At 36.3% G+C, this 20,709-nt stretch overlaps 1 protein-coding gene across 7 annotated transcripts in view; it reads left to right on the top strand.

Annotated features, from left to right (window-relative positions):
- Nucleotides 1-14,953, top strand: part of CSNK1A1 (casein kinase 1 alpha 1) — a 40,940-nt gene extending 25,987 nt beyond the window's left edge. For 2 of the 7 annotated variants that reach the window (XM_028493363.2, XM_028493367.2), the window contains 4 exons: nt 55-129; nt 3,888-3,994; nt 5,070-5,218; nt 12,447-14,953. In XM_028493363.2, coding sequence (XP_028349164.1) covers nt 55-129; nt 3,888-3,994; nt 5,070-5,218; nt 12,447-12,454 — 339 coding nt within the window. In that variant the 3' untranslated portion in view covers nt 12,455-14,953. Of the gene's footprint in view, nt 1-54; nt 130-3,887; nt 3,995-5,069; nt 5,219-8,683; nt 9,072-9,812; nt 12,427-12,446 lie in introns of those variants that run through there. The other 5 variants (XM_028493366.2, XM_028493368.2, XR_003681070.2 and 2 more) reach the window with 4 other exon arrangements.
- Nucleotides 14,954-20,709: the final 5,756 nt, after the last annotated feature.

Here is a 20,709-nt window from a genome sequence, read left to right as displayed (position 1 = left end):
ATTCTTCTCCTAATACTGAGTATATCTGTGTACTTTGATTCTTACTCTCCACAGGCTGCAACAAAGAAGCAAAAGTATGAAAAAATTAGCGAAAAGAAGATGTCCACACCTGTTGAAGTTTTATGTAAGGTAAGTGTACATGATGTTTTGTTTTGTTTTGTTTGTGGTACGCGGGCCTCTCACTGTTGTGACCTCTCCCATTGCGGAGCACAGGCTCCGGATGCGCAGGCTCAGCGGCCATGGCTCATGGGCCCAGCTGCTCCACGGCATGTGGGATCTTCCCAGACCGGGGCACGAACCCGGGAAGCTGCTGATTTTTTTTTTAATATAAATGATCCAGGAACAAAAAGGAACATTTTATTTTACAGCCTCAGAACTTAAGCATCCTATTGAGTAGCTATTTACTGTTTTAAATTTACTTTGGTTGATTCTTGGTATCTTTATGAATGACTTGAGGATTTCCCTGGTGGTGCAGTGGTTAAGAATCCGCCTGCCAGTGCAGGGGACACGGGTTCAATCCCTCATTTGGGAAGATCCCACGTGCTGCAGAGCAACTAAGCCTGCACACCACAACTACTGAGCCCACACACCGCAACTGCTGAAGCCCATGCTCTCTAGGGCCCGCGTGCCACAACTACTGAAGTCCACGTGCCACAAGTACTGAGCTCACACGCTGCAACTACTGAAGCCCATGCACCCCAACAAGAGAAGCCACCTCAAGGAGAATCCCACGCATTGCAACGATGAGTGGCCCCTGCTCACTGCAATGAGAGAAAAGCCAACGCATAGCAACGAACACCCAACACAGCCGAAAATTTAAAAAGGAGTGACCTGAACATATGAGTCATTTTAAAATAATTGTTTTATGTTTCTGGTTTAGCCCCTATGATCTGTTTTAAATTGGAGGAAAAATAAGAAGGAGGTAAACTTTTCTAATAGAACCTCAATTCCAAACCTCAAAACCAATTTATGAGAAAATTAAGAAATATTCCCCTTATTCTTAAACTGGTGCCAGAGAAGAAAGGATATCCACAATTGGCATATCAAGGAATTAGGGAAACAAAGGCAAGCAGATTAGAACAATCCAGAAATAGGAAGTGTCCAACAATATAGATGGCAGTTTGAATCTGGCTCATTTCTCTGAAATCTCAAACTTTGAAGAGAGGCACGTGAGTTGAGAGTGGAAAGATACTTTTGTCATGATGTCTCTTCCGTAGAAAGAAGACCACATGGTCATCTTTGTGACAACTGCATACCTGAAATAATTAGAAAACAATATATAATTACATATTTGGGTGGTAGAAGGGAGAAATCAGCATGAGTTGAAATAGTTTGGAAGGGAGTAAATGGTGATATCTTTATGAGTCTCCCCATCCACAAATTTGCTTTCTCTTTTTCTGCATATCTACAGAAACAGAGGGGATGGGTTGGGAAATGATGATCTTTTCTGAGACTCTTTGGGGATTTGTTTTAAATTATGAAATACATTTTAGGTTAATGAATAAAATATTCATATGTTATAGTTTAACCCAATAACTTTAAAGTCTTATACTTCAGGAAGCAAAACATCATATTTTCCATACAGTACTTACTTACAAAGTTTCATTTGACTTATAAAAGTCAGCCATTTTTACAGGAAGAGAATGGGAGGATTTAGTACATTCTCTGCTTGTGTGCTGCATCTTAATTTTGATCTGGAAATTGTGAACTACATTTGTCTTTCTGGATTAGACACATATAATTGATTCAGGGTGCAGTGAACACTGAAGTATTAGGTATTACTATAAAGTAGTGAGATTGTTTTCAGTCTTATGGTCCAGTGGCATAGTCTAGCGACAGTTCATACTTTACATATGAAATGCTTATCATGTTGGTAGTTTTCTTTTGTAAAAGTAAGTTCATTTGATAAATGTAGAATACTATTAATACAGACTGTGAATGTATATTAAAAGTTGAAAAGTCCTGTTGAGAGTTTTTTAAAAATTAAAATGTACAATATGTTTATTATGTATTTTTAATTGTCCACCAGAAAAGAAAATAGCATAAAAGTATTTTATAAGGGCTTCCCTGGTGGCGCAGTGGTTAAGAATCTGCCTGCCAGTGCAGGGGACACGGGTTTGAGCCCTGGTCCGGGAAGATCCCACGTGCCGTGGAGTAACTAAGCCTGTGGGCCACAACTACTGAGCTACTGAGCCTGCGCTCTAGAGCCCTCAAGCCACAACTACTGAGCCCCCGTGCCACAACTACTGAAGCCCACGCACTTAGAGCCCGTGCTGTGCAACGAGAAGCCATTGCAATGAGAAGCCCGCGCATCACAACAAAGAGTAGCCCCTCCTCACTGGAACCAGAGAAAAGCCTGTGCACAGCAACAAAGACCCAACGCAGCCAAGTGGCGCAGTGGTTAAGAATCTGCCTGCCAGTGCAGGGGACACGGGTTTGAGCCCTGGTCCGGGAAGATCCCACGTGCCGTGGAGTAACTAAGCCTGTGGGCCACAACTACTGAGCTACTGAGCCTGCGCTCTAGAGCCCTCAAGCCACAACTACTGAGCCCCCGTGCCACAACTACTGAAGCCCACGCACTTAGAGCCCGTGCTGTGCAATGAGAAGCCCGCGCATCACAACAAAGAGTAGCCCCTCCTCACTGGAACCAGAGAAAAGCCTGTGCACAGCAACAAAGACCCAACGCAGCCAAAAATAAAATAGATAAAGTAAATTTAAAAAAAAATACTTTGTAAAAATTAAATTTGTTTCCATCACTGTTATCAATAAAAAATAAATGTTGTGGATATATACATTCTATCCTACCTTGTGGATGTGAGAAATTTCTCAGAATCATAAGATTTGGGGAAGAGACTGCCTCTTAACTCATCTCCCTTCACATTCACATTTACTCAAAGGGGAGGAGATGTGGGGGGTTTTGTTGTTTAAATACTTTGCATTTCTAGGTTCCTAATGGCAAAATTCTTTTGGTGACTAATATCTATAGCCTTAAAAAAGTCTGTATACATCTTTGAGAATCTTTGCTAAGAAACCAAACGTGGAAACAGTTTATGCCACAGATGTACTTATTAGTATTGTCTATATAGAGAAAAATGGAATCCTCTAAATGTCCAGTTATAGGGAACAAGCTAATTATGACGTATTCATTAGGTCAAATAATATCCAGCCGTGAACTTCTAAAAAGTTGATGCGGAGGTTAGAAATGACATAGAAGGATGCTTGCAATCTTTTAATGGAAAATGGAATATATTATGTATGCAATATGATAACAGTTATGGGAAAAAAAGACAAACCCAGTCTGTTCATAGGAGGAAGCATTGGATTATGGAAAAAAGAAAAGACAAACCCAGTATATTCATAGGGTGTGGTATTGGATTGATCTATATCATAAGAATGGTTGCTTTGTAAAATTGCACTCTTGATTTTACTTCTCTCTTTATATAGGTCTATACTGCTGTTTAAAAAGAAAGTAATTTCAGAATGGAGAGAGAATACCCATTCACTGTCCTGTTCTGGCAAAGAACATTACTGGCCTCATTTTTGTTGTTCTTTGCCATCCAGTTATTGTACATTGATAAAATAATAGGTTAACAAGTGGGATATCTAAATTATTTAAGAACTTGACACTGTAAGGAAAGGATATATATTTTCTCTACCAATATTAAAAGATATAGTACATAATAAGGTGGTTGGAACGATGAAATTTTGTCAAATTTATGAGGATACCAAGTCATTATTGTTATTTTAGTTCTCAGATCTTCTAGCAAAGTAGTAAAATATCTTCAAATACATTTCTTGCTTGTTTTTAAATACATTGATTTTTCTGTCTTAAATAAGTTTTTTGTTGTTGTTGTCTTAATTTTGTGTTATAACTCTTGAACTTGTAGGGATTTCCTGCAGAGTTTGCCATGTACTTAAACTATTGCCGTGGGCTGCGCTTTGAGGAAGCCCCGGATTACATGTACCTGAGGCAGCTATTCCGCATTCTTTTCAGGTCAGTTTTTAAGATTATAAACTCCAGTGAGGGAAATTAGTTCAGTCCGCCCAACATATCTATTCTGACAAGTAGCAAATAAAAGTGGGTCTAACCAGTATGAATGAAATGTTAAGAAACTGTGAGTTTGACATTTTTCCATTTCCAAATGTCCTTGAAATATTTTAGTTTGGGATGGCGAAACTGTTAAATCAAACTCAAAGTAGAATATAAGTTTTCCACAATAGTTACACAATTCACATTAGATACAAGTGACCGTTGGTGGCAGTTGGGACTCTCCAACTTGGTAGAGAACCCTGCTCAATACCAAAATGAATAGCAATTAAAATATCAGGCAATAATTGGAGTTTATGATATTGTGGAGGTAGGCCCAAACTCTAGGGTCCCTAGGTATACAACCTATAATTGGTCTTGAACAAAAGGGAAAAATAAAGTACATGTGGCTCAAAATCTTAGTTGGAAGAGAAGAATTAGGGATAATCCTCTAATCCTAGAAAAGTCTTCCCAAGTCACCAGCATAGACATTGCCCTCTCAAAGTTACAGTCTCACATCTACTCTGATTTGTCTTTAGGGGATACCTTCTGTTAAGAATATTCCCCCATAACTGACAGCTTGACTCAGTGTTTTTGTTGTTCATGCTGCCTTTCTTTTGGCTGCACAGAGCCGCTTGTGGGATCTTAGTTCCCCGACCAGGGTTTGAACCCGTGCCCTCGGCAGTGAAAGCGCAGAGTCCTAACCACTGGACTGCCAGAGAATTCCCTCATGGCTGCCTTTCATTCCCACTCCCCTGCTCATTTCAAGAAAGTTTAAAGGCAGCTCCTTTTTGAAAAGGGAGAGGATTTATTCTTGAATACAGCAGACCAAAGCGGTGACATTATTTCCCCCCAGTTGAGACATGTAAAAAGTGGAATTAACTGAACAGTAAGTCATCTATAGGGAAAGAAATCTTGTAGAAGCTACCACACTTAAGATATTCATTTCCTTAAAAAATGCTCTCACTGTCTTGAAAGTTCTGTGGAGTATTTAATTGGACCCTATTAATAATGGGTTAACATATAATTTTTTATTTTCCAGGACCCTGAATCACCAATATGACTACACATTTGATTGGACAATGTTAAAGCAGAAAGCAGCACAGCAGGCAGCCTCTTCAAGTGGGCAGGGTCAGCAGGCCCAAACCCCCACAGGCAAGCAAACTGACAAAACCAAGAGTAACATGAAAGGTTAGTAGCCAAGAACCAAGTGACGTTACAGGGAAAAAAAATTGAACACAAAATTGGGTAATTCATCCATTTCTAACAGTGTTAGATCGAGGAGATGGTTTTAAAATACATAAAAATCTGGCTGTTTGTTTTAAAAAAAAGACGTCCTTGGAAAATTTGACTACTAACTTTAAACCCAAATGTCCTTATTCATATATATGTATTTGTATATACATATATGTGTGTATATTATTATCATTTCTCTTGGGATTTTGGGTCATTTTTAACAACTGCATCTTTTTTACTCATTCATTAACCCTTTCCAAAATAAACATTCGGTGTTGGGAATATGGTATAATCAATCAATCCAAAATCCTAGACCTAACACTTGTTGATTTTTAATAATGAATCTGGTTAGCCATGGTATTTTGACTTTCTTTCCAACTAACAGTGTTAAGAATTTTTCTGCATGTTAATGCTTTAGAATTAAAAATGGAAAATTGTGAACATGATCTAAGTTCAAGAGGTGAGTCTGGCATTGCCCCCGAAGTGACTATCTTCTCAGTTGCAGAGCACCTCATTTACTCTCTTAAATGCTCAAATAACTGAAAAGCTCAACACATCCTTCCTTATCACAAAAATAAATCTCTCTTTTAGTTGCTGCTTAGCTACATATGTTCTTAATTTCAAAATGATTTTCTTAGGGCTTTACTTTTTTTTTTTTTTACTTTTTTTGTACAAATATTCAGGGTCTAGGGGGTCTACTGTAGAATTGAATTCTGCAGTTATTCCTCGCAAATTGAAAAAAAAAAAAACAAAAAACCAAAAAAAACCTGGGGCAAATGCCGCTGAGCTGCTAGTCTATTTCCTTTCTATATCTCTCTGGCACTCTTAGTGCTACTAAGGAGTAGAACTGTTAGGGCACAGTGCCATTTCTTATCACTGTTGCCATACAGTTCAACTCCTGTGTTTTATGTTTTTTGTCTGTTTTTCTTTTCCCCTTTCTGGGACTTAACTCCTGATACCTGCCTACTTCCTGGAAGTGGTGGGCAGGTAAGGTTTGTTTTTTGGTTTCTAATTACGTAATTTCTGAATCACTGCTCTAATCTGAACTTGGTCTTCTTTGGTCCATATTTTTCCTGTTGCAATTAAAAAATTTTGTAACTTAAAAATAGGCTGTAATCTGAGGCTGCTTTTCAAGTAGTATAGTTAACTGATGTCATCCTCCTCCCAGCAGCTCATCTATTAGGAATGAAGTTGAGGTACTTCGTTTCCACGTTTCTGGGAAGGATCCACAGTTGGAGGTTTAATGTAGTGGGAGTTCTTAGATGAGGAAGTTTGAACTCAAGATAACAAACACTAATGCTTGCCCAGTGCTGTACCTCTGCATCATAGTTGGAATTTAATTGTCCCTTTTGAATGTTTTAATCATTATATAACTAATCATATTGTCAACAGGTTCTTAATGAGGTAGGTGGCTAGTATTGCTGAGAAGTGGTCCTGCCATTTAGGTAAGACCACATAGACTCTCTAAACTGAGGACCTGACACCTACAGTGTGTTTGCTTTTTCTCACAAAATGAAACTAGTTTTTGACTAAAGCTAGCTGGGATAATAGGATCATCACAAGTTGCAGTTTCTAGAACGAAAATTAGGTTGAAATCACATCTGACCTAGAACATTGCACTTCAGGCATTCAGCAGCCTTCAGAAAGAATTACCTTATTTTGAGCTAGTTTCCTTGTTAGTTTACTGTGTGTCTCTTACTCAATAAACAAGCAAAATTTTTGTCCTGCCTTATCTAGGTCTTAAAAATGAGAAGTTGGATCCACTGAGTTAGTATGTTTCATTGGAAAAAATTGTAATTTAACTTAAGTTTAATCCTTATTTTGTATTGTATTTTTCATAAAAGCAACTTAAAATCTTATAAAAATTTCATAGCATTATTAGACGGTGGGGTTATACAGATATCACACAGACATAGACTTGTAAAATCTTGAAAATTTGGACTTTTCATAAAACCCACCACATATCACTGACTGCTTTCAGAAATGCATTTCCAGGCAGTATGTTTTGACTCTTAAGCAAAATATTTCTTGCAATTAAAACATGCCACTTCACAGAATACACAGAACAAAATTCTTTTTAATCTTTGACTCATTTTATTTTGGGTATAAAACTTAGTACCCTAAACAAATCTTACACAAAACCCCCCCATATATAAAGCCATGAAAGCATAGCACAGTTGAGGGTGGTATGAAATAAGTATGGGGAGTCTATTCCCCCTAACCTCTACCCCAACCCCATTATCTGGGTCATCCAGTAAGAAATCTTCTGTGAAGCCTGGAATTTGAAAATAACTGCTCTAGCTTTACTTACTCCTGATTCCAATCTCTAAGTAATAAGGGTGTTTGAAAGCATATTCTCTTAGGATTCCCTACAATAAGCTTTTATTCAAGGAAGAGCTCAATGATTCATTGATTTTAAGAAATCTTTTCCGTGGTGATGAAAAAAATCGTATTACATTTTTATAGTTAAAATTTTAGATGTGCTTTTTAAATATATCATTTGTTATTCACGAGTTACCCTTTCAGGGGTTTCCACATCAGAGGATTCAGTATCTTAAATGGATCTTCAGCAAGTAAATCTCTATATTGCAGGCACATACATTCCTGGGGGGAAAATCCCCCAAATGGTAGCTTTTACTAATATGTTTTCTATGATAATTTTGCAAAAATCTTTATCTGATGTTTCTTCCATTGAAAGCTATAAGTTGTTTTAGCAGTTTACTAATAAGAATGTGCAAAGACTTTAAAGTCTGACTTATTCAGCTAAGATGGACTTATATGTAATAGACTTCTATTTATTTTTCTAAAGAAAAGATCTTTTGAAATACTCCATTTTGAAGGCCATCAAAAGACTACAAGGCATCTCCCTAATGCTCACTATGATCTGTACTGTTTTTACGTGCTCAGGTACCACAAGACTACAGTTACTGTTTTTATACACGTTAAAGAGGAAAACAAAAGATAATACATCTGATACACTTCCAAATTCATTTTCACTCCCTTTTCTTCAACTATATTTGATTATAAGGAGAGTACTTTTCAAGACATTTAAGAAGTAAAGGAAAAAGGAATATTTTTAGGACATTCAGAATTCACTTAAGTTCACCATTTCTTTAGTTGAGGGCAGAGATGGGGAGAATTGCAGAAGGTAGTGAAGCCAAAGGTGGATCCTCTCCTAATTCTACTATTCTCATCATCTTAACCCATCTGTTCACTATTCCAGTCATTGCTACTAAGCATAGTTTTATCATAATATACATGGATGTCAAATTGTTGGCATTTAATAGATTAGAAATATTTTTTCCATCACATTATCCTACATGTTCATGGTCTTCCTTGATTTACCTTCCAGTATTTACTGGGCTTCACTTACCATTTATGTCTAGCTTAACTTTTTCTGACTTCACCAATTGCTGCTAGGAACGTGGCTGGTCATTCAGCAACGTAAACCATATCACAGGGGAAGACCTTGAAATATCTGGAGAGACTGCTCTGCTCCGAATACTCTCAATCCAAAGAGGTGCCGGGGAGCTGCATCTGTTTGCTGAAATTTTTGTCAGCTTTTTTTCACTGTGGACAATAAAGCTGGAGAGAAAATAACCCAACAGGAAATAAAGATGAGTGCTTAAGAGTTGATTTGAAGTGATCTGAAGCCCACCTCTCGAAGGCTTGCTGGACCTATCAAACTTTTCAACTTGTCAGATTGAAAACAACCGTCAGAAGACCTAGAAGAGTACAGTGTTGCTGTGACTCAGTGGTGTATAACGCAGACCATCTCCCAGTTGGGGAAGGAATCAGTTGTAACAGGTATTTTAAAATTCAGCATCCTTAGAAATCTGTAGCAGAATTAATTCTGTAAAAGAGAAGACAAAAGAAATCAGGTCATCAGTCTTTTTTTTTTAATGCACCTTAGGGATGTTGTGTACCTGCTACACTTAAGTTGTCATTTATCTTATTTGTAGTGATAAAAATAAAATCTATTTCCTTTATCTTTCCCAACTAAATACTTTTTTAGTTTCTGTGGAAAAGGAAGAGTTATTTTAGTTTTTGTTTTTTCCTTCAACTTTTATACTGTCAGTCTGATTCAGAATTCTCCAAGCTTGATTCTGATTCTGTACAACCAGAAAAACCACACAAGCATATTATAGGAAAAGTTAGTTAATATAAATGGCTTTGCATAGTGAGTGTAAATATTATAATCAAAATTAATTTTTAAAAGTTATGTCTTATACTGTGAAAGGATTCTAAATTTTAAAAGCTCATCGCAAACTTCCTAGCCTTACTATTACATAAATATATCTTTGAACTAGTTTGTGGTTCTATTGAAAAACAAAATCAATTTAATCTGAAGTTAATTTACAGATAGGAGCAGATACATACTTTCCAGATTTCAGACTGAGGGATAGAATCTCCTGGTTAGTTGTATAAAAATAAACATTCTTTCTCCTTTTGCAGATTTGTAAAGAAAAGTTAAATGTATCTATTAAGTCCTGAATTTGTCACATTAATTCTCCAACCCTGTTTTAACTACCCCCCCCCTCTTTTTTAGGAACAAATGGATTCATTCCTTCATTCCTTATTTTAACTGTTGCAGTGAAGATGGGTTTTTGGACTTTAGAAACCAGGAGACACCACCTAAACTACAAGACAAACCAAGGACTAATTGCACACTGAGGAAAAGAATACTTAGTGCTTGAAGATTGAATCTTGAATACCTGCTGAATGCTCCTATTGAGATTTTTCCTAAACAAGCATCTGTAACATTTTAGGACAATTCACCGGAGAAACATTGATCCCTGGGTGGAATATCCTACCATTGGCCAGTCTGAAGAGTTAAATCTGGATTTGACTGCTCTATTCTACCAGGAATATTGTTAGGCTAGCCTTTAACCAGCCCCTAAACAATTGTAATCATTAATTGACCCAGCAGTTCTTCAAATATCAGATTAAAAGATGAACAGATACAATTCTTATCCCTATTAAAGACACAAGAGTTTTCTAATATTTTGACTGACAATGTAACTTATGTTTTCTTTTTAGTTTGTTAGTGACAGTGGTTTTCATTTTAATGCTGTTTGGATATTCAACATAGTACAGGTTTCCCCTGTCTGAAAGTAGGGCATTCGAAACCTTTCCTAAGCTAAAATGGCATAAAGCAAAGAAGCAGTTACCTTAGGATACATGTTGCTGATAAATTGAGATAATGCATAGATGCTAGCAGACACAGTTCAAAGCTGTGGCGGCTTGAGGCTGATGGTAATTCCCAGGGAAAGAACTTGGTGGTGCCTTTATCACTCCTCAGGAGTGCCATTTTCACTACTCAGGGTGCATGCTGCCTCTAGGTTTGCTGTGAAACGCTGAATGCTATTTTTGCTTTTTGCCTTTTTTCGTTAAAGCAAAAAATCTTTGGTTAGTGAAAACAGGTACTAATGTAGGCCTTTCATAAAATGTGAAGTGGCATAAAGCGAACTTTTCGAAAAGTAGGGGGAATACCACTAATTATTCAGTATCATGTAATTGTGTAAAAAAGCTACAGTAAAAGAAAACCCAACAATTTTAGTGGTTGTGAAAACATTTTTATTGTATTTAATGATAATTGCAGGACTTGAAACCAAATGCTCCTCAGGATAAGGGTCATTGCTATTTAGCTAATCCATAGTTTTAATTTGCTTTAAAATATTCTGTATTTTAACATTGGAACTAAGTTACAGTATATGGTCAGATTTTTAAAAATTTAATTCAGATTTGATTTGACAGCCTTTTCTTTTTGTGGTTTTACACTGCTAATCCTGTTTAATATAACAGGCATCAGAAACGTAGTATTCCTGTGGCAAAGTACATTTTCAGAAAGTTTCATTATCTTTCACTTTTGGCATTTGCTTTATGAACTTAGTGCTAGGACAGGCAGCAAAAGCCTGTTTTGCACCTACTCCGTAATTAAGGCACTGTGGAGAGACAGAGAATTACAACACTCACATCTTTGTCTTCAGAGCTTGTCACAATATAGTTTTCAAATGAATGAAGATGACTTTCTGCCCTCAAATGAAAAAACAAAGGCATACATGCATGAAAAGTAAATTACAGAACTATTTCATTTATCCTACAAAGCCTGCTGGAGATGATCCTGCAAATGTTGAAGTATCAAAAAAGGAGCAGCTTATGATTGACAAAAACATGGTTTGTGCTGAGGAATTGAGTGATTAGAGTGAGCTAGAATGAGCTATATAGGTTGGCTATAAGAGGGAGGGGTTGGACCAAGGGTCATTGATGACTTAAAGGAGGCCTGTAGGTGAGAAGGTGCTGATGGGATTTTCATGATGTTGAGACAGCATATTCCCTTTAGCTATAGATAAAGCTTGTAGGTATTAGAAATGGGCGTAGGTATTAGAAATGGGCGTATTTCCTCTGATTGCATTCAGCTGTAGATAGAACATGCAACTATTATGATTACCTGAGCCTCCTATTCAAACCTGCCTTTATATGGAAGCCCTGAGGTTTAATTTGTGGAGGAGGAGAAGTGTATTTACAGGGTGGGGAGGCTTTGAAAGTAAAGCCAGAAAGCCTCACTCATTTACATTTTCAAATCAGTGGTAAAAAACTATAGTCTTTTTAGTGTAACTGATAGACGTAAAGAATTTTTAAAGGTCTAAGGTTTCTGTATAAAAATCATATACTTAACTAGGTTTGTGTTCAGTGGATTAACTCAGATAATTATGCCTTGAATACATTTATTAAAGGCTTTTGTTCCTCATTTGTATCAGAAATAATGTACAGAAAAGTTCCTGCTCACAGTATGATTAAAACTACTTTCTAGTTGTTAAGGCAATCTTATTTTTTATTTATTTGACTAATAAACACATAATGTATTCTAAGTACTAGAAATACAGAAGTAAACAAAAACAGGCTTATTGGAATTCCCACTAATTCTCTTGAGAACTGTATGCTGGACGGGAAGGCTTTAATTCACTGTATACCACTCCTGGCTAGAAGCATCCAGTACAGAAGTTTCCGGTTATTTTAATTTTAAACGCTAACCTGACCTAGTGATTTTCAAATAGATGAAAATAACATATGAGTTACCATTCTAAAGTAATTATTTCCCTACTTTGGGTGTGGTTAAGAAAATATTTTTAACTTGGAGTTTAACATTCTTTTTTTCTGTTTTGATTTTTTTTTTTAATAGGTTTCTAAGCATGAATCAAGGAACAGAAGAAGCAGAGCAGATGATCGGAGCAGCATTTGTTTCTCCCCAAATCTAGAAATTTTAGTTCATTATGTACACTAGCCATTGGTTGTGGACAACCATTTACTTGGTGTAAAGAACTTAATTTCAGTATAAACTGGCTCTGGGCAGCACTGGTGATGCTGTGTCCTGAGTTGTAGCCGCTGTAATTGTGAATATTAACTGAGATAGTGAAACATGGTGTCCAGTTTTCTATTGCATTTTTTCAAGTGGAAAAGTTAACTAAATGGTTGACACACAAATTGGTGGAGAAATTGTGCATATGCCAATTTTTTGTTAAGATCTTTTATTTTGAACTATACTGCTTTGAGATCTCATTTCAGAAGAACGGCATGAACAGTCTTCAGCCACAGTTGTGATGGTTGTAAATGCTCACAATTGTGCATTCTTAGGGTTTATCCATCCCTGGGGTTTGCAAGTTGTTCACTTAAAACATTCTTAAAATGGTTGGCTTCTTGTTTGCAAGCCAGCTGATACGGTAGCAACCAAAGATTCCAGTGTTTGAGCATATGAAAGACTCTGCCTGCTTACCTGTGCTAGAAATAACAGCATCTAAAGTGAAGACTTAAGAAAAACTTAGTGACTACTAGATTATCCTTAGGACTCTGCATTAACTCTATAATGTTCTTGGTATTAAAAAAACAAGAAAAAAGCATATTTGTCACAGAAATTTAGTTAACATCTTAAACTGAACATGTATGTATGTTGCTTAGATAAATGTAATCACTGTAAACATCTATATGATCTGGGATTTTGTTTTATTTTGAAATGGGAGCTTTTTTGTTTACAAGTTCATTAAAAACTATAAACTGTTTCTGTAAGGAAATGAGATTTTTTTAAAACAAAAAAAATGCCTTGCTGACTCACTATGAAATCAAAATCTCCCCAATTTTTTAATAGACTACTTCAAGCCATTTGTTATGTAATATTCCTTTGCAAATCATTTTAGATTTAGTGTCATGACTTTTTCTCAAATTTTTTATTTAAAAATATTTTTTTTCCCTGAAGCGGAAAGGCATTCTTTCAGTTTTCTTTTTTTTTTTTATGACTTGTAGGCACAATACCTAGTGCTGCAGCTGCAACTGCCAGGACTTGGTATTGTAACTTTTGCAGCCTCAGACTAACAGCTGGACTGATTTTGAATAAGAATGAAAGCGTTAAAGGGTTTAACTACAAAATGAAACTTTTGTTTGAATTCCTTGTTGATTGGCTCTAAGCAGATTGACTCCTAACCTTGGAGAGCGTCATACCCTGTGAGGTTCTTGTGATTGCTGACCCTCCCTTTCCCCCACCCATTTCTATAAATTATCTGCAGTTCATCTCTCAGTCTTATGTGTGGCTCTTTTCTTTTTCTGACCCAAGAGAAAGAAAAGCTTAATAACTAATTCATTAGTGTAATTTATTCATTTATAGCACATCAGGATAAGTTAAAAGAACTTTTGTCTAAAAGTGCTGCCAGGCGCCTATTTGTGTAAATGTAGTTATTTTGTAAAATAACCTTGAAATTGTAAATTGACATGTGTTTGGTCAGATTGTGTCAGCTTTGTTTTCTTCCTTTTTTTTTTTCTTTTCATTTGAAAACTACGTTAGCAATAATTAATTCAATGATGACCACATTCTGCCATTAAAAGATATATTAGCACCATCATACTGCAGAAATCTTAATGAGTATGAACTTTGGAGTAGGCAGCTTCTTTGTTTCCTTTCTATTCACCTGTGTTGGTTTAAGGTATTTGTTTCTTGACTAATAAACCCTTTGATACTTTTAGCCAGAAATCAGTCTCATAAAGCTATTTTTGAGTATAGTTTGTGTAAAATAAAAATGTTTAGCTTTGGTAATAACTTTTCCAAGCTGAACTCCCTCTATTAAGATATTTTTCAGTGCTTTTATTTACTATGCACTTAGACTATGCACTTTTTCTGAAATATTTTTGTAACACTTTTTTGTATTTTTGCCATTTGAAAAGGTTGTGGTGTAGTTGGTCTGTAATTAAGTTGCAGATTTAAAACTGCTGTTAGCTTTGTAAATCAAAATATAGGTGTTTTTGTCCTGGTATATTGTCATTCCATCTGCAGCTGGAGCTGGAATACCATTGATCTTCTAGCTACCATTCATTTTCTTCACAGTTCACAAAAGAAGAATGTGAAATTCAGTGAATGCTGTTACTAATCCTGTCGGGAGATGAATCTCATTTCACCAAAATTAAATTATGTTTTTCCACTAAAATGATGATACAAGTTGAAGACACATCACTCTGAAATTGGAAGACCTCACCACTTAAGGCTCCGCAGTGGCTTACTCAGCTGAACTCTAGGTTACTGCTCTTTACGTTGTTCACCCATTGGGGGGTGCAGTTTTTTAAATGTTGGGAGATGGCCATTCTAACTACTGTTGAATGTCTGTTTTGGGAAGGTATAACAAGAAAATAAAAAAGAATATATATGAAGGGAGAGGCTGGTTATCTCCTCCCATACGGTTGTGCTCATGCTCCTGTGGCCTGCCAGTGGAATTTTGGAGAGTTGCTTTTACTACTATTTTCTATCAACAAATATTAAGAGATTTTTCCTATTTCTACTAGTCCTTGCAATGTTTTGAGCAGATTATACTTTAATAATTATAAATTTAATTCCATTATAATAAAAGTACCAAACAAAAGGATTTTAGAATCCAAGCCACTGAGCTAGTTTTCTCTTAACATTTGCTGAAATATTGAGATCACGTTCTTGTAACTTGACTAGAGTGAACCATGGGAGGGGGTGGCCTAGATGTTTTCAGCTTAGCTCCTAAAAATTCGCCAGTAGTTTGTGAAATAGTTGACTCTTTCTGAGCCAGACTGATAGTAGTAGTTTAGGTTTTCTCTTTGTCAGTTTTTAGACAGTGATAACCGTGTGACCAACATGTAAGTAGGTCTGTGAGGTATAGTAAAATGTTACAAACATAAAAATTTTAGGTATCTCAGATGTGCTGTTCCTTTTGAAGTGAGACTATACTATAATAACGTGATGGTTGCTCACAACATTTGGGGGATCCCCCCCAAAAAACTTCCACTCTTCTCTGGAATATATTTATTGACAAACTTTTAGTGCACTTCTCATCTTTCAAACAGCCTAAGATGGCGATGAATTGAGTGTAACTTGATCTAATCAGGCTATGCCTTTTGTATTTAATCATCAAATAGTATATTGTTGAAGTAAAATGATTTATATTCTGAAATGACGTTAGGCCAGTTTTGAGGACATATGCAAATGGTATAGTGGAAATGTTGAGCAATATCAGAGCCGTTAGAGAAGGTAGCTGTCCCAAGACACATTTTAAGTTGGTCACATTCACTGTGTCTGTTGCTTGGGGCTGTGGACCCACGGTGGCTGGAGTTCTGCAATGAGAATAAAGGTGCAGCAAGTTTGAGAGAACTGGGAATTCACACTTAATTCTGTTGTTTGGTCTCTGATCCTTTTCAGCCAGGTGGGGCAAATTGGTTCATTATACCTTTTACTTTTACCAAACCAGATCCCTTAAAGAGGTTTTTCAAGAAGCTCCTACTATGTTGTTGCCTTTCATGTACATCTATCTGGATTGAAATTTTGAAGAAATGTCTGTAATATTAATGATTGTTTTTAGTATTGGGAGCAATGTTGACATATTTCGTGTCAGTACCACCCAGGACCTGAGAGTCAAAGCACCTAACTCATTAGATGACTTCTACATGAGTAGAAGAGTAAAATGGAGGTGGAGAAAGTCTTAAAGAGACCAATAGATCCATGTCCTTCATCGTGAGGAGGCTAGCCAGAGCAATATAAATCATAGTTATTCGTCTGATAGTTAAATTAAGGATTTTTATCTGGCCATTTATCATTCCAATCATGTACATTTTGCATAGGTAAATATTGGTAAGAAGAGTTTAAAGAAATGATTTTAGCTGTTTTCCATCACAGTGCACCTTCCAGTTTGACTTTAGGATGTCAGAAACTGCACCAGCTGCAGAATTCAAAGGTGACGAAGATAATTCCATTTTAACAACTCACGGTGTAGTAGAGGAGATAGCAATTTTGTGCCCCTAAGTTACCATTACTAAAGAGTGAGCATTTGGATGCTGTGGGAGCACTTAGCAGGGACATCTAACTCTTGGCGTTGTTTAAGGCTTTTGGAAGAGTAGGCTAGAAGTCTAAGCAAGTGGGGAGCAGATTCAGTAGATGGGGAGCAGCAAATGAAAGATGTGAACTACAGATAGGTAAGTGTGGCAGGTAGAGAATAAAATACAGAGCCATTTAAAGAATGGACAATATTGAAAGTGCCCTTTGGAAGGACCACAAAGTATTGATTGAGGGATAAATTGGAGGTTGGGAACCCATTTAAGTTGTTGTAAGAGACCAGGATCATTCCACAAAAGGAAAAGCATTGTGGAATACCTGTGACTGAATAGGAAACTAACCTATCCAGAGAGTCCAAGCAAAGAGAATATAGCAAGGAAGGATTAGATCATTCATTGGGACTGAAAAGAGGACAGAGGTTGAACTCCCATCGTTCTGAGAAAATCATGAGAAGTGCTGTAAAATGAGAAATGCTGAAGCATCTTACTTGCTGAAAGTAGTAAGAATCGTGGTTGTATTTGAGAGGAATTTGTATGGTTCAGTTCTCCAACATGGTGACTATTTCATTTGGAGGAAGTGAGTTGCTAACCGTCAAAAACCACTCTATTCACCTTTAGCAAAATTCAGGTGTTTAATATCTACATTTCTTTGATGCCATTAAAAATGTTAACACAGATTGCTTTAACTTTATACTCAGGAGTTAAGATAAAAACTTTTTCTTGATGAAATAAATTGCCCATTTATCTACTAAATAAATAATATAGTCATTGTTCAAACCAGCAAGACGAGCAAGAGCTTAATACTAGGTCATCTTAGTGAACCACGTCAAGACCCTTTGTTTTATATAGTCCTTTAGTTGACAGGATGCTTTTTAAGCGTTTTCATTTTGTAATTTATCTTGATATTATTTAAAACAAAATTACAAGAATAGTACAGTGATCCCCTTATGCCCTTGACACAGATTCAACAGTTGTTAACATTTTGCACCATTTATTCTACTGTTTGTACATTTGCTCTTTAAACACACACTTAGCCATTTGAGAGTGGGTTGCAGAATCATGACCCTGTACACCTAAGTGTAATTTCCTAAGAACTAAGACGTTATTACATTAACCATGGTGCGATTATCAAAATTAGAGATTTTTAATATTGACCCAACTTTCTAGTCCAGTCTGTTCAGTTTCATCAGTTACCCCAGTGTCTTTAATAACTTTTTTTTTTTCGAGTTCTGTCACAGATCCAACAAAAGGATCATTTCTTGTGCTTTGGTTGTTTGTGTAGCGTCTTTTAATTGGGGACGGTTCCTCACCCTTTGTCTTTCATGAGTTTAGTATTTGTGTGTGTCTATGTAGTAATGTTTCATTTACTTCACAGCTGTGTTCACTGAGGGCCTAGAATCCATGATATTACAGTAGCAGTGAGCACACCTAACACCTAGATCTTGATTCCTCAATACTAAAAGAAACCATGCCTCCTTGGAGAAATGTTTGACTTCAGGGCTGGATCAGAGAAAGTACAAGATGAACCTGGAACATTCTTTTGTGCCAGAAAGAAAGGAAATCTCAAAAAGTGATGGGTACATGTTGCAAGGACACAGGAGTCACTTGAAGGGTTCTTACTGGCCAAATTATCAATTACGTTAGCAAAATAATAGCAACTTACCGAATAAGAACACATGATTTACATATTGATATAAAAAATGAAAAGGGGAAGCAGAAAGCCAGCTAATAAAGGTGAAAGTAATGATGCGTTAGAAAAGTCATTCAGCGAAAAGTGGCAAGCACAGGTTTGACGAGTAGAACATTCACGTTGTCTTAAAAGTGTCTCCCTACCTACTGAGTGCTTGAACACTTAGAAAATATTCTTAGCCTTTTTTGAACCTCATTCTCAGTTTGAAAGTGGAATGATTGTCCCCATTTTAAAGATTGGCATACTAAGCTTTCATAAAAGTCCTGCAGAATTTGAATTTATGTAGAACTTTATGATTTTCAAAATTATGTACATCATCTCAAGTCTTTTTAACAATCGTATGAAAGTTACTGTTATTCCCATTGGATAACTGAGGACAATAGAACTACCTTAGGCAAGACAGCTTAGTAAGTTTTGCAGAGCCCGAACCTAAAGCTGATTTTATTTAGTTTTTCATACTGTTAAGCAGTGGTGTCCCTTCTCATTTTTCACCATTTTAAACCTAGAGATTGGTAATGTTATTTATATAGTGCTATATACTAAGCACTTTTCTAAACGCTTTACCTGGATATGCCTTATTGTCACAGCTTCCCCTAAGGTAAGTCCTGTCTCCATTTTACTTTTGAAGATACCAAAGCAGAGGGTCGGAGGAGGTACTTCTGTTACTCTTGGTTTCATAAATGATAACTAACTCTACCCCTTTTAACATAATTTATATTGTCTGTGTGACTTAAACGAGTACCAAACAGGATGGTAGCAGAGGAATTAAAATCCAAAATTACATGATAGGGTTTCATAAACAAGTCATCCACTTAACTGTTGGGCTGTTAGTAGAGTCCACATTTAGGACCAAATACTGGAACTTGTATTCTCTAGTGTCTTAGAGATCAGTTGATGTATGTGGAGCCCAAAAAGATGTACAGATGTGCTCAAGTTCCCACAACCAAGACTAGAACCTAGGCCAAACAGTACAGTTCACATTAAAAAAAAAGAAAAATGGTTTTCCTAGTGGCACTTGCCATTAAGCCAGAGCGATTCTTATATATTGCATTTATCAGCCAATCCTTACCTAGTTATCATCAAGTACCTCATCTGTGTGTTAGGAAAAATTGTCAGCCAGTTTTGCTGCTAAACAGTTATTAAAAATTGAAATTAATTTTTAAAAATCAGCTTAAAACTGTTGATTGAGTTTGTTAGTATTGGATGGGTTTAAGATGTTATCCATATATTAGATACAAGTAGGATGCATTAATAAAATTCACATTCTGCTGGATAAAAAAATTTGATCAAGTTATTTTTGCCTGTGGTTGTAAACATTTCATTTACAATTTTGGAGCAGTTCCATGTAATCAGGTTTATAGAGGTAGGTTATTCTAATGTACTAGTATATTCACTGAAAGGATTTTCTCACCCGCTAGTACCATAGTACATTTATAGCCTGATAATTTCATTTATGGTGTAGAATGTATTACGTAGAAAAATGTGGCCCTGTCTTACCATTACCATGTTTAGTCACCGTTACTGATGCAGAGAAGTGAAATAGTTTGAATAACCATTGGAAACAATTTTGTCAGGCAGCCATCCATTGGTTCTCTGCCAACGGACAGTGGTACAAATCTTGGTGGTGATGAAGAGCTGTATTAGATTTTTGGGATTGGAAGAAAGGTGGGAGGTAGGTATTTTTAGAAACTGCTCTCAACAGTTGCTAAGTAAATATTAATTGCAGAACTGATTTGCACTGTGCTAACATGCAACTCCATTAAAAATGTAATGTTTTAGTATAGATCTAGACACAGTAAAACGAATGAATTAGCCTCTAGATTTTGTGTGTGTGTGTGTGTGTGTGGCTACCAAAAAACATGAAGGTAAATACTTTGGACAATTCTTAATATCCTTGACTATCCTGCCCCCTTGCAAAATGGCGAAGAATGTTAAGTTATTGCTTTATCTTGAATGTTATATAATGGTGTGCATAATTTTTCAAGCCTGTGTACAAAAGTACAAGTTTTGAGATTAATAGATAATAGAGATTAATAGTAGAAATTAGTAATTACTAATTAAGTAGTAGTAATTAAAATTATCAAGTAATTTTACTTGATAAAATTACAATAGGGATTAATTTTACTTGAAAACAGATTAGTAATTGAGTATTTAATGGGTCTCTTTAAATGCCAGACACTGCCACTCCCTGGGAATTCAGGGGTGACAGTTCACATGAGACTATGCAATATGTTACCAAAATGGATTCAATACTAGTGGAACAGATGGAAATCGGAGAAGATAATCTATGGATTGCATTTTGAAGGATAAGGCAAATACCTGAGTAATACGTAAATCATACGTAATTTTTTTACAAAAAGTTGAAATGATACAGGAGTTTATTAGGAGAAGTCCCATGCAGCCATGTCCTTATCCAGACAGTTAG

This window comes from Physeter macrocephalus, chromosome 8 (genome assembly GCF_002837175.3).
Source record: "Physeter macrocephalus isolate SW-GA chromosome 8, ASM283717v5, whole genome shotgun sequence".
NCBI lineage: Eukaryota > Metazoa > Chordata > Mammalia > Artiodactyla > Physeteridae > Physeter > Physeter macrocephalus.
Note: the sequence above shows the minus strand (reverse complement) of the source record. Positions and strands in the feature narration are given on the sequence as shown.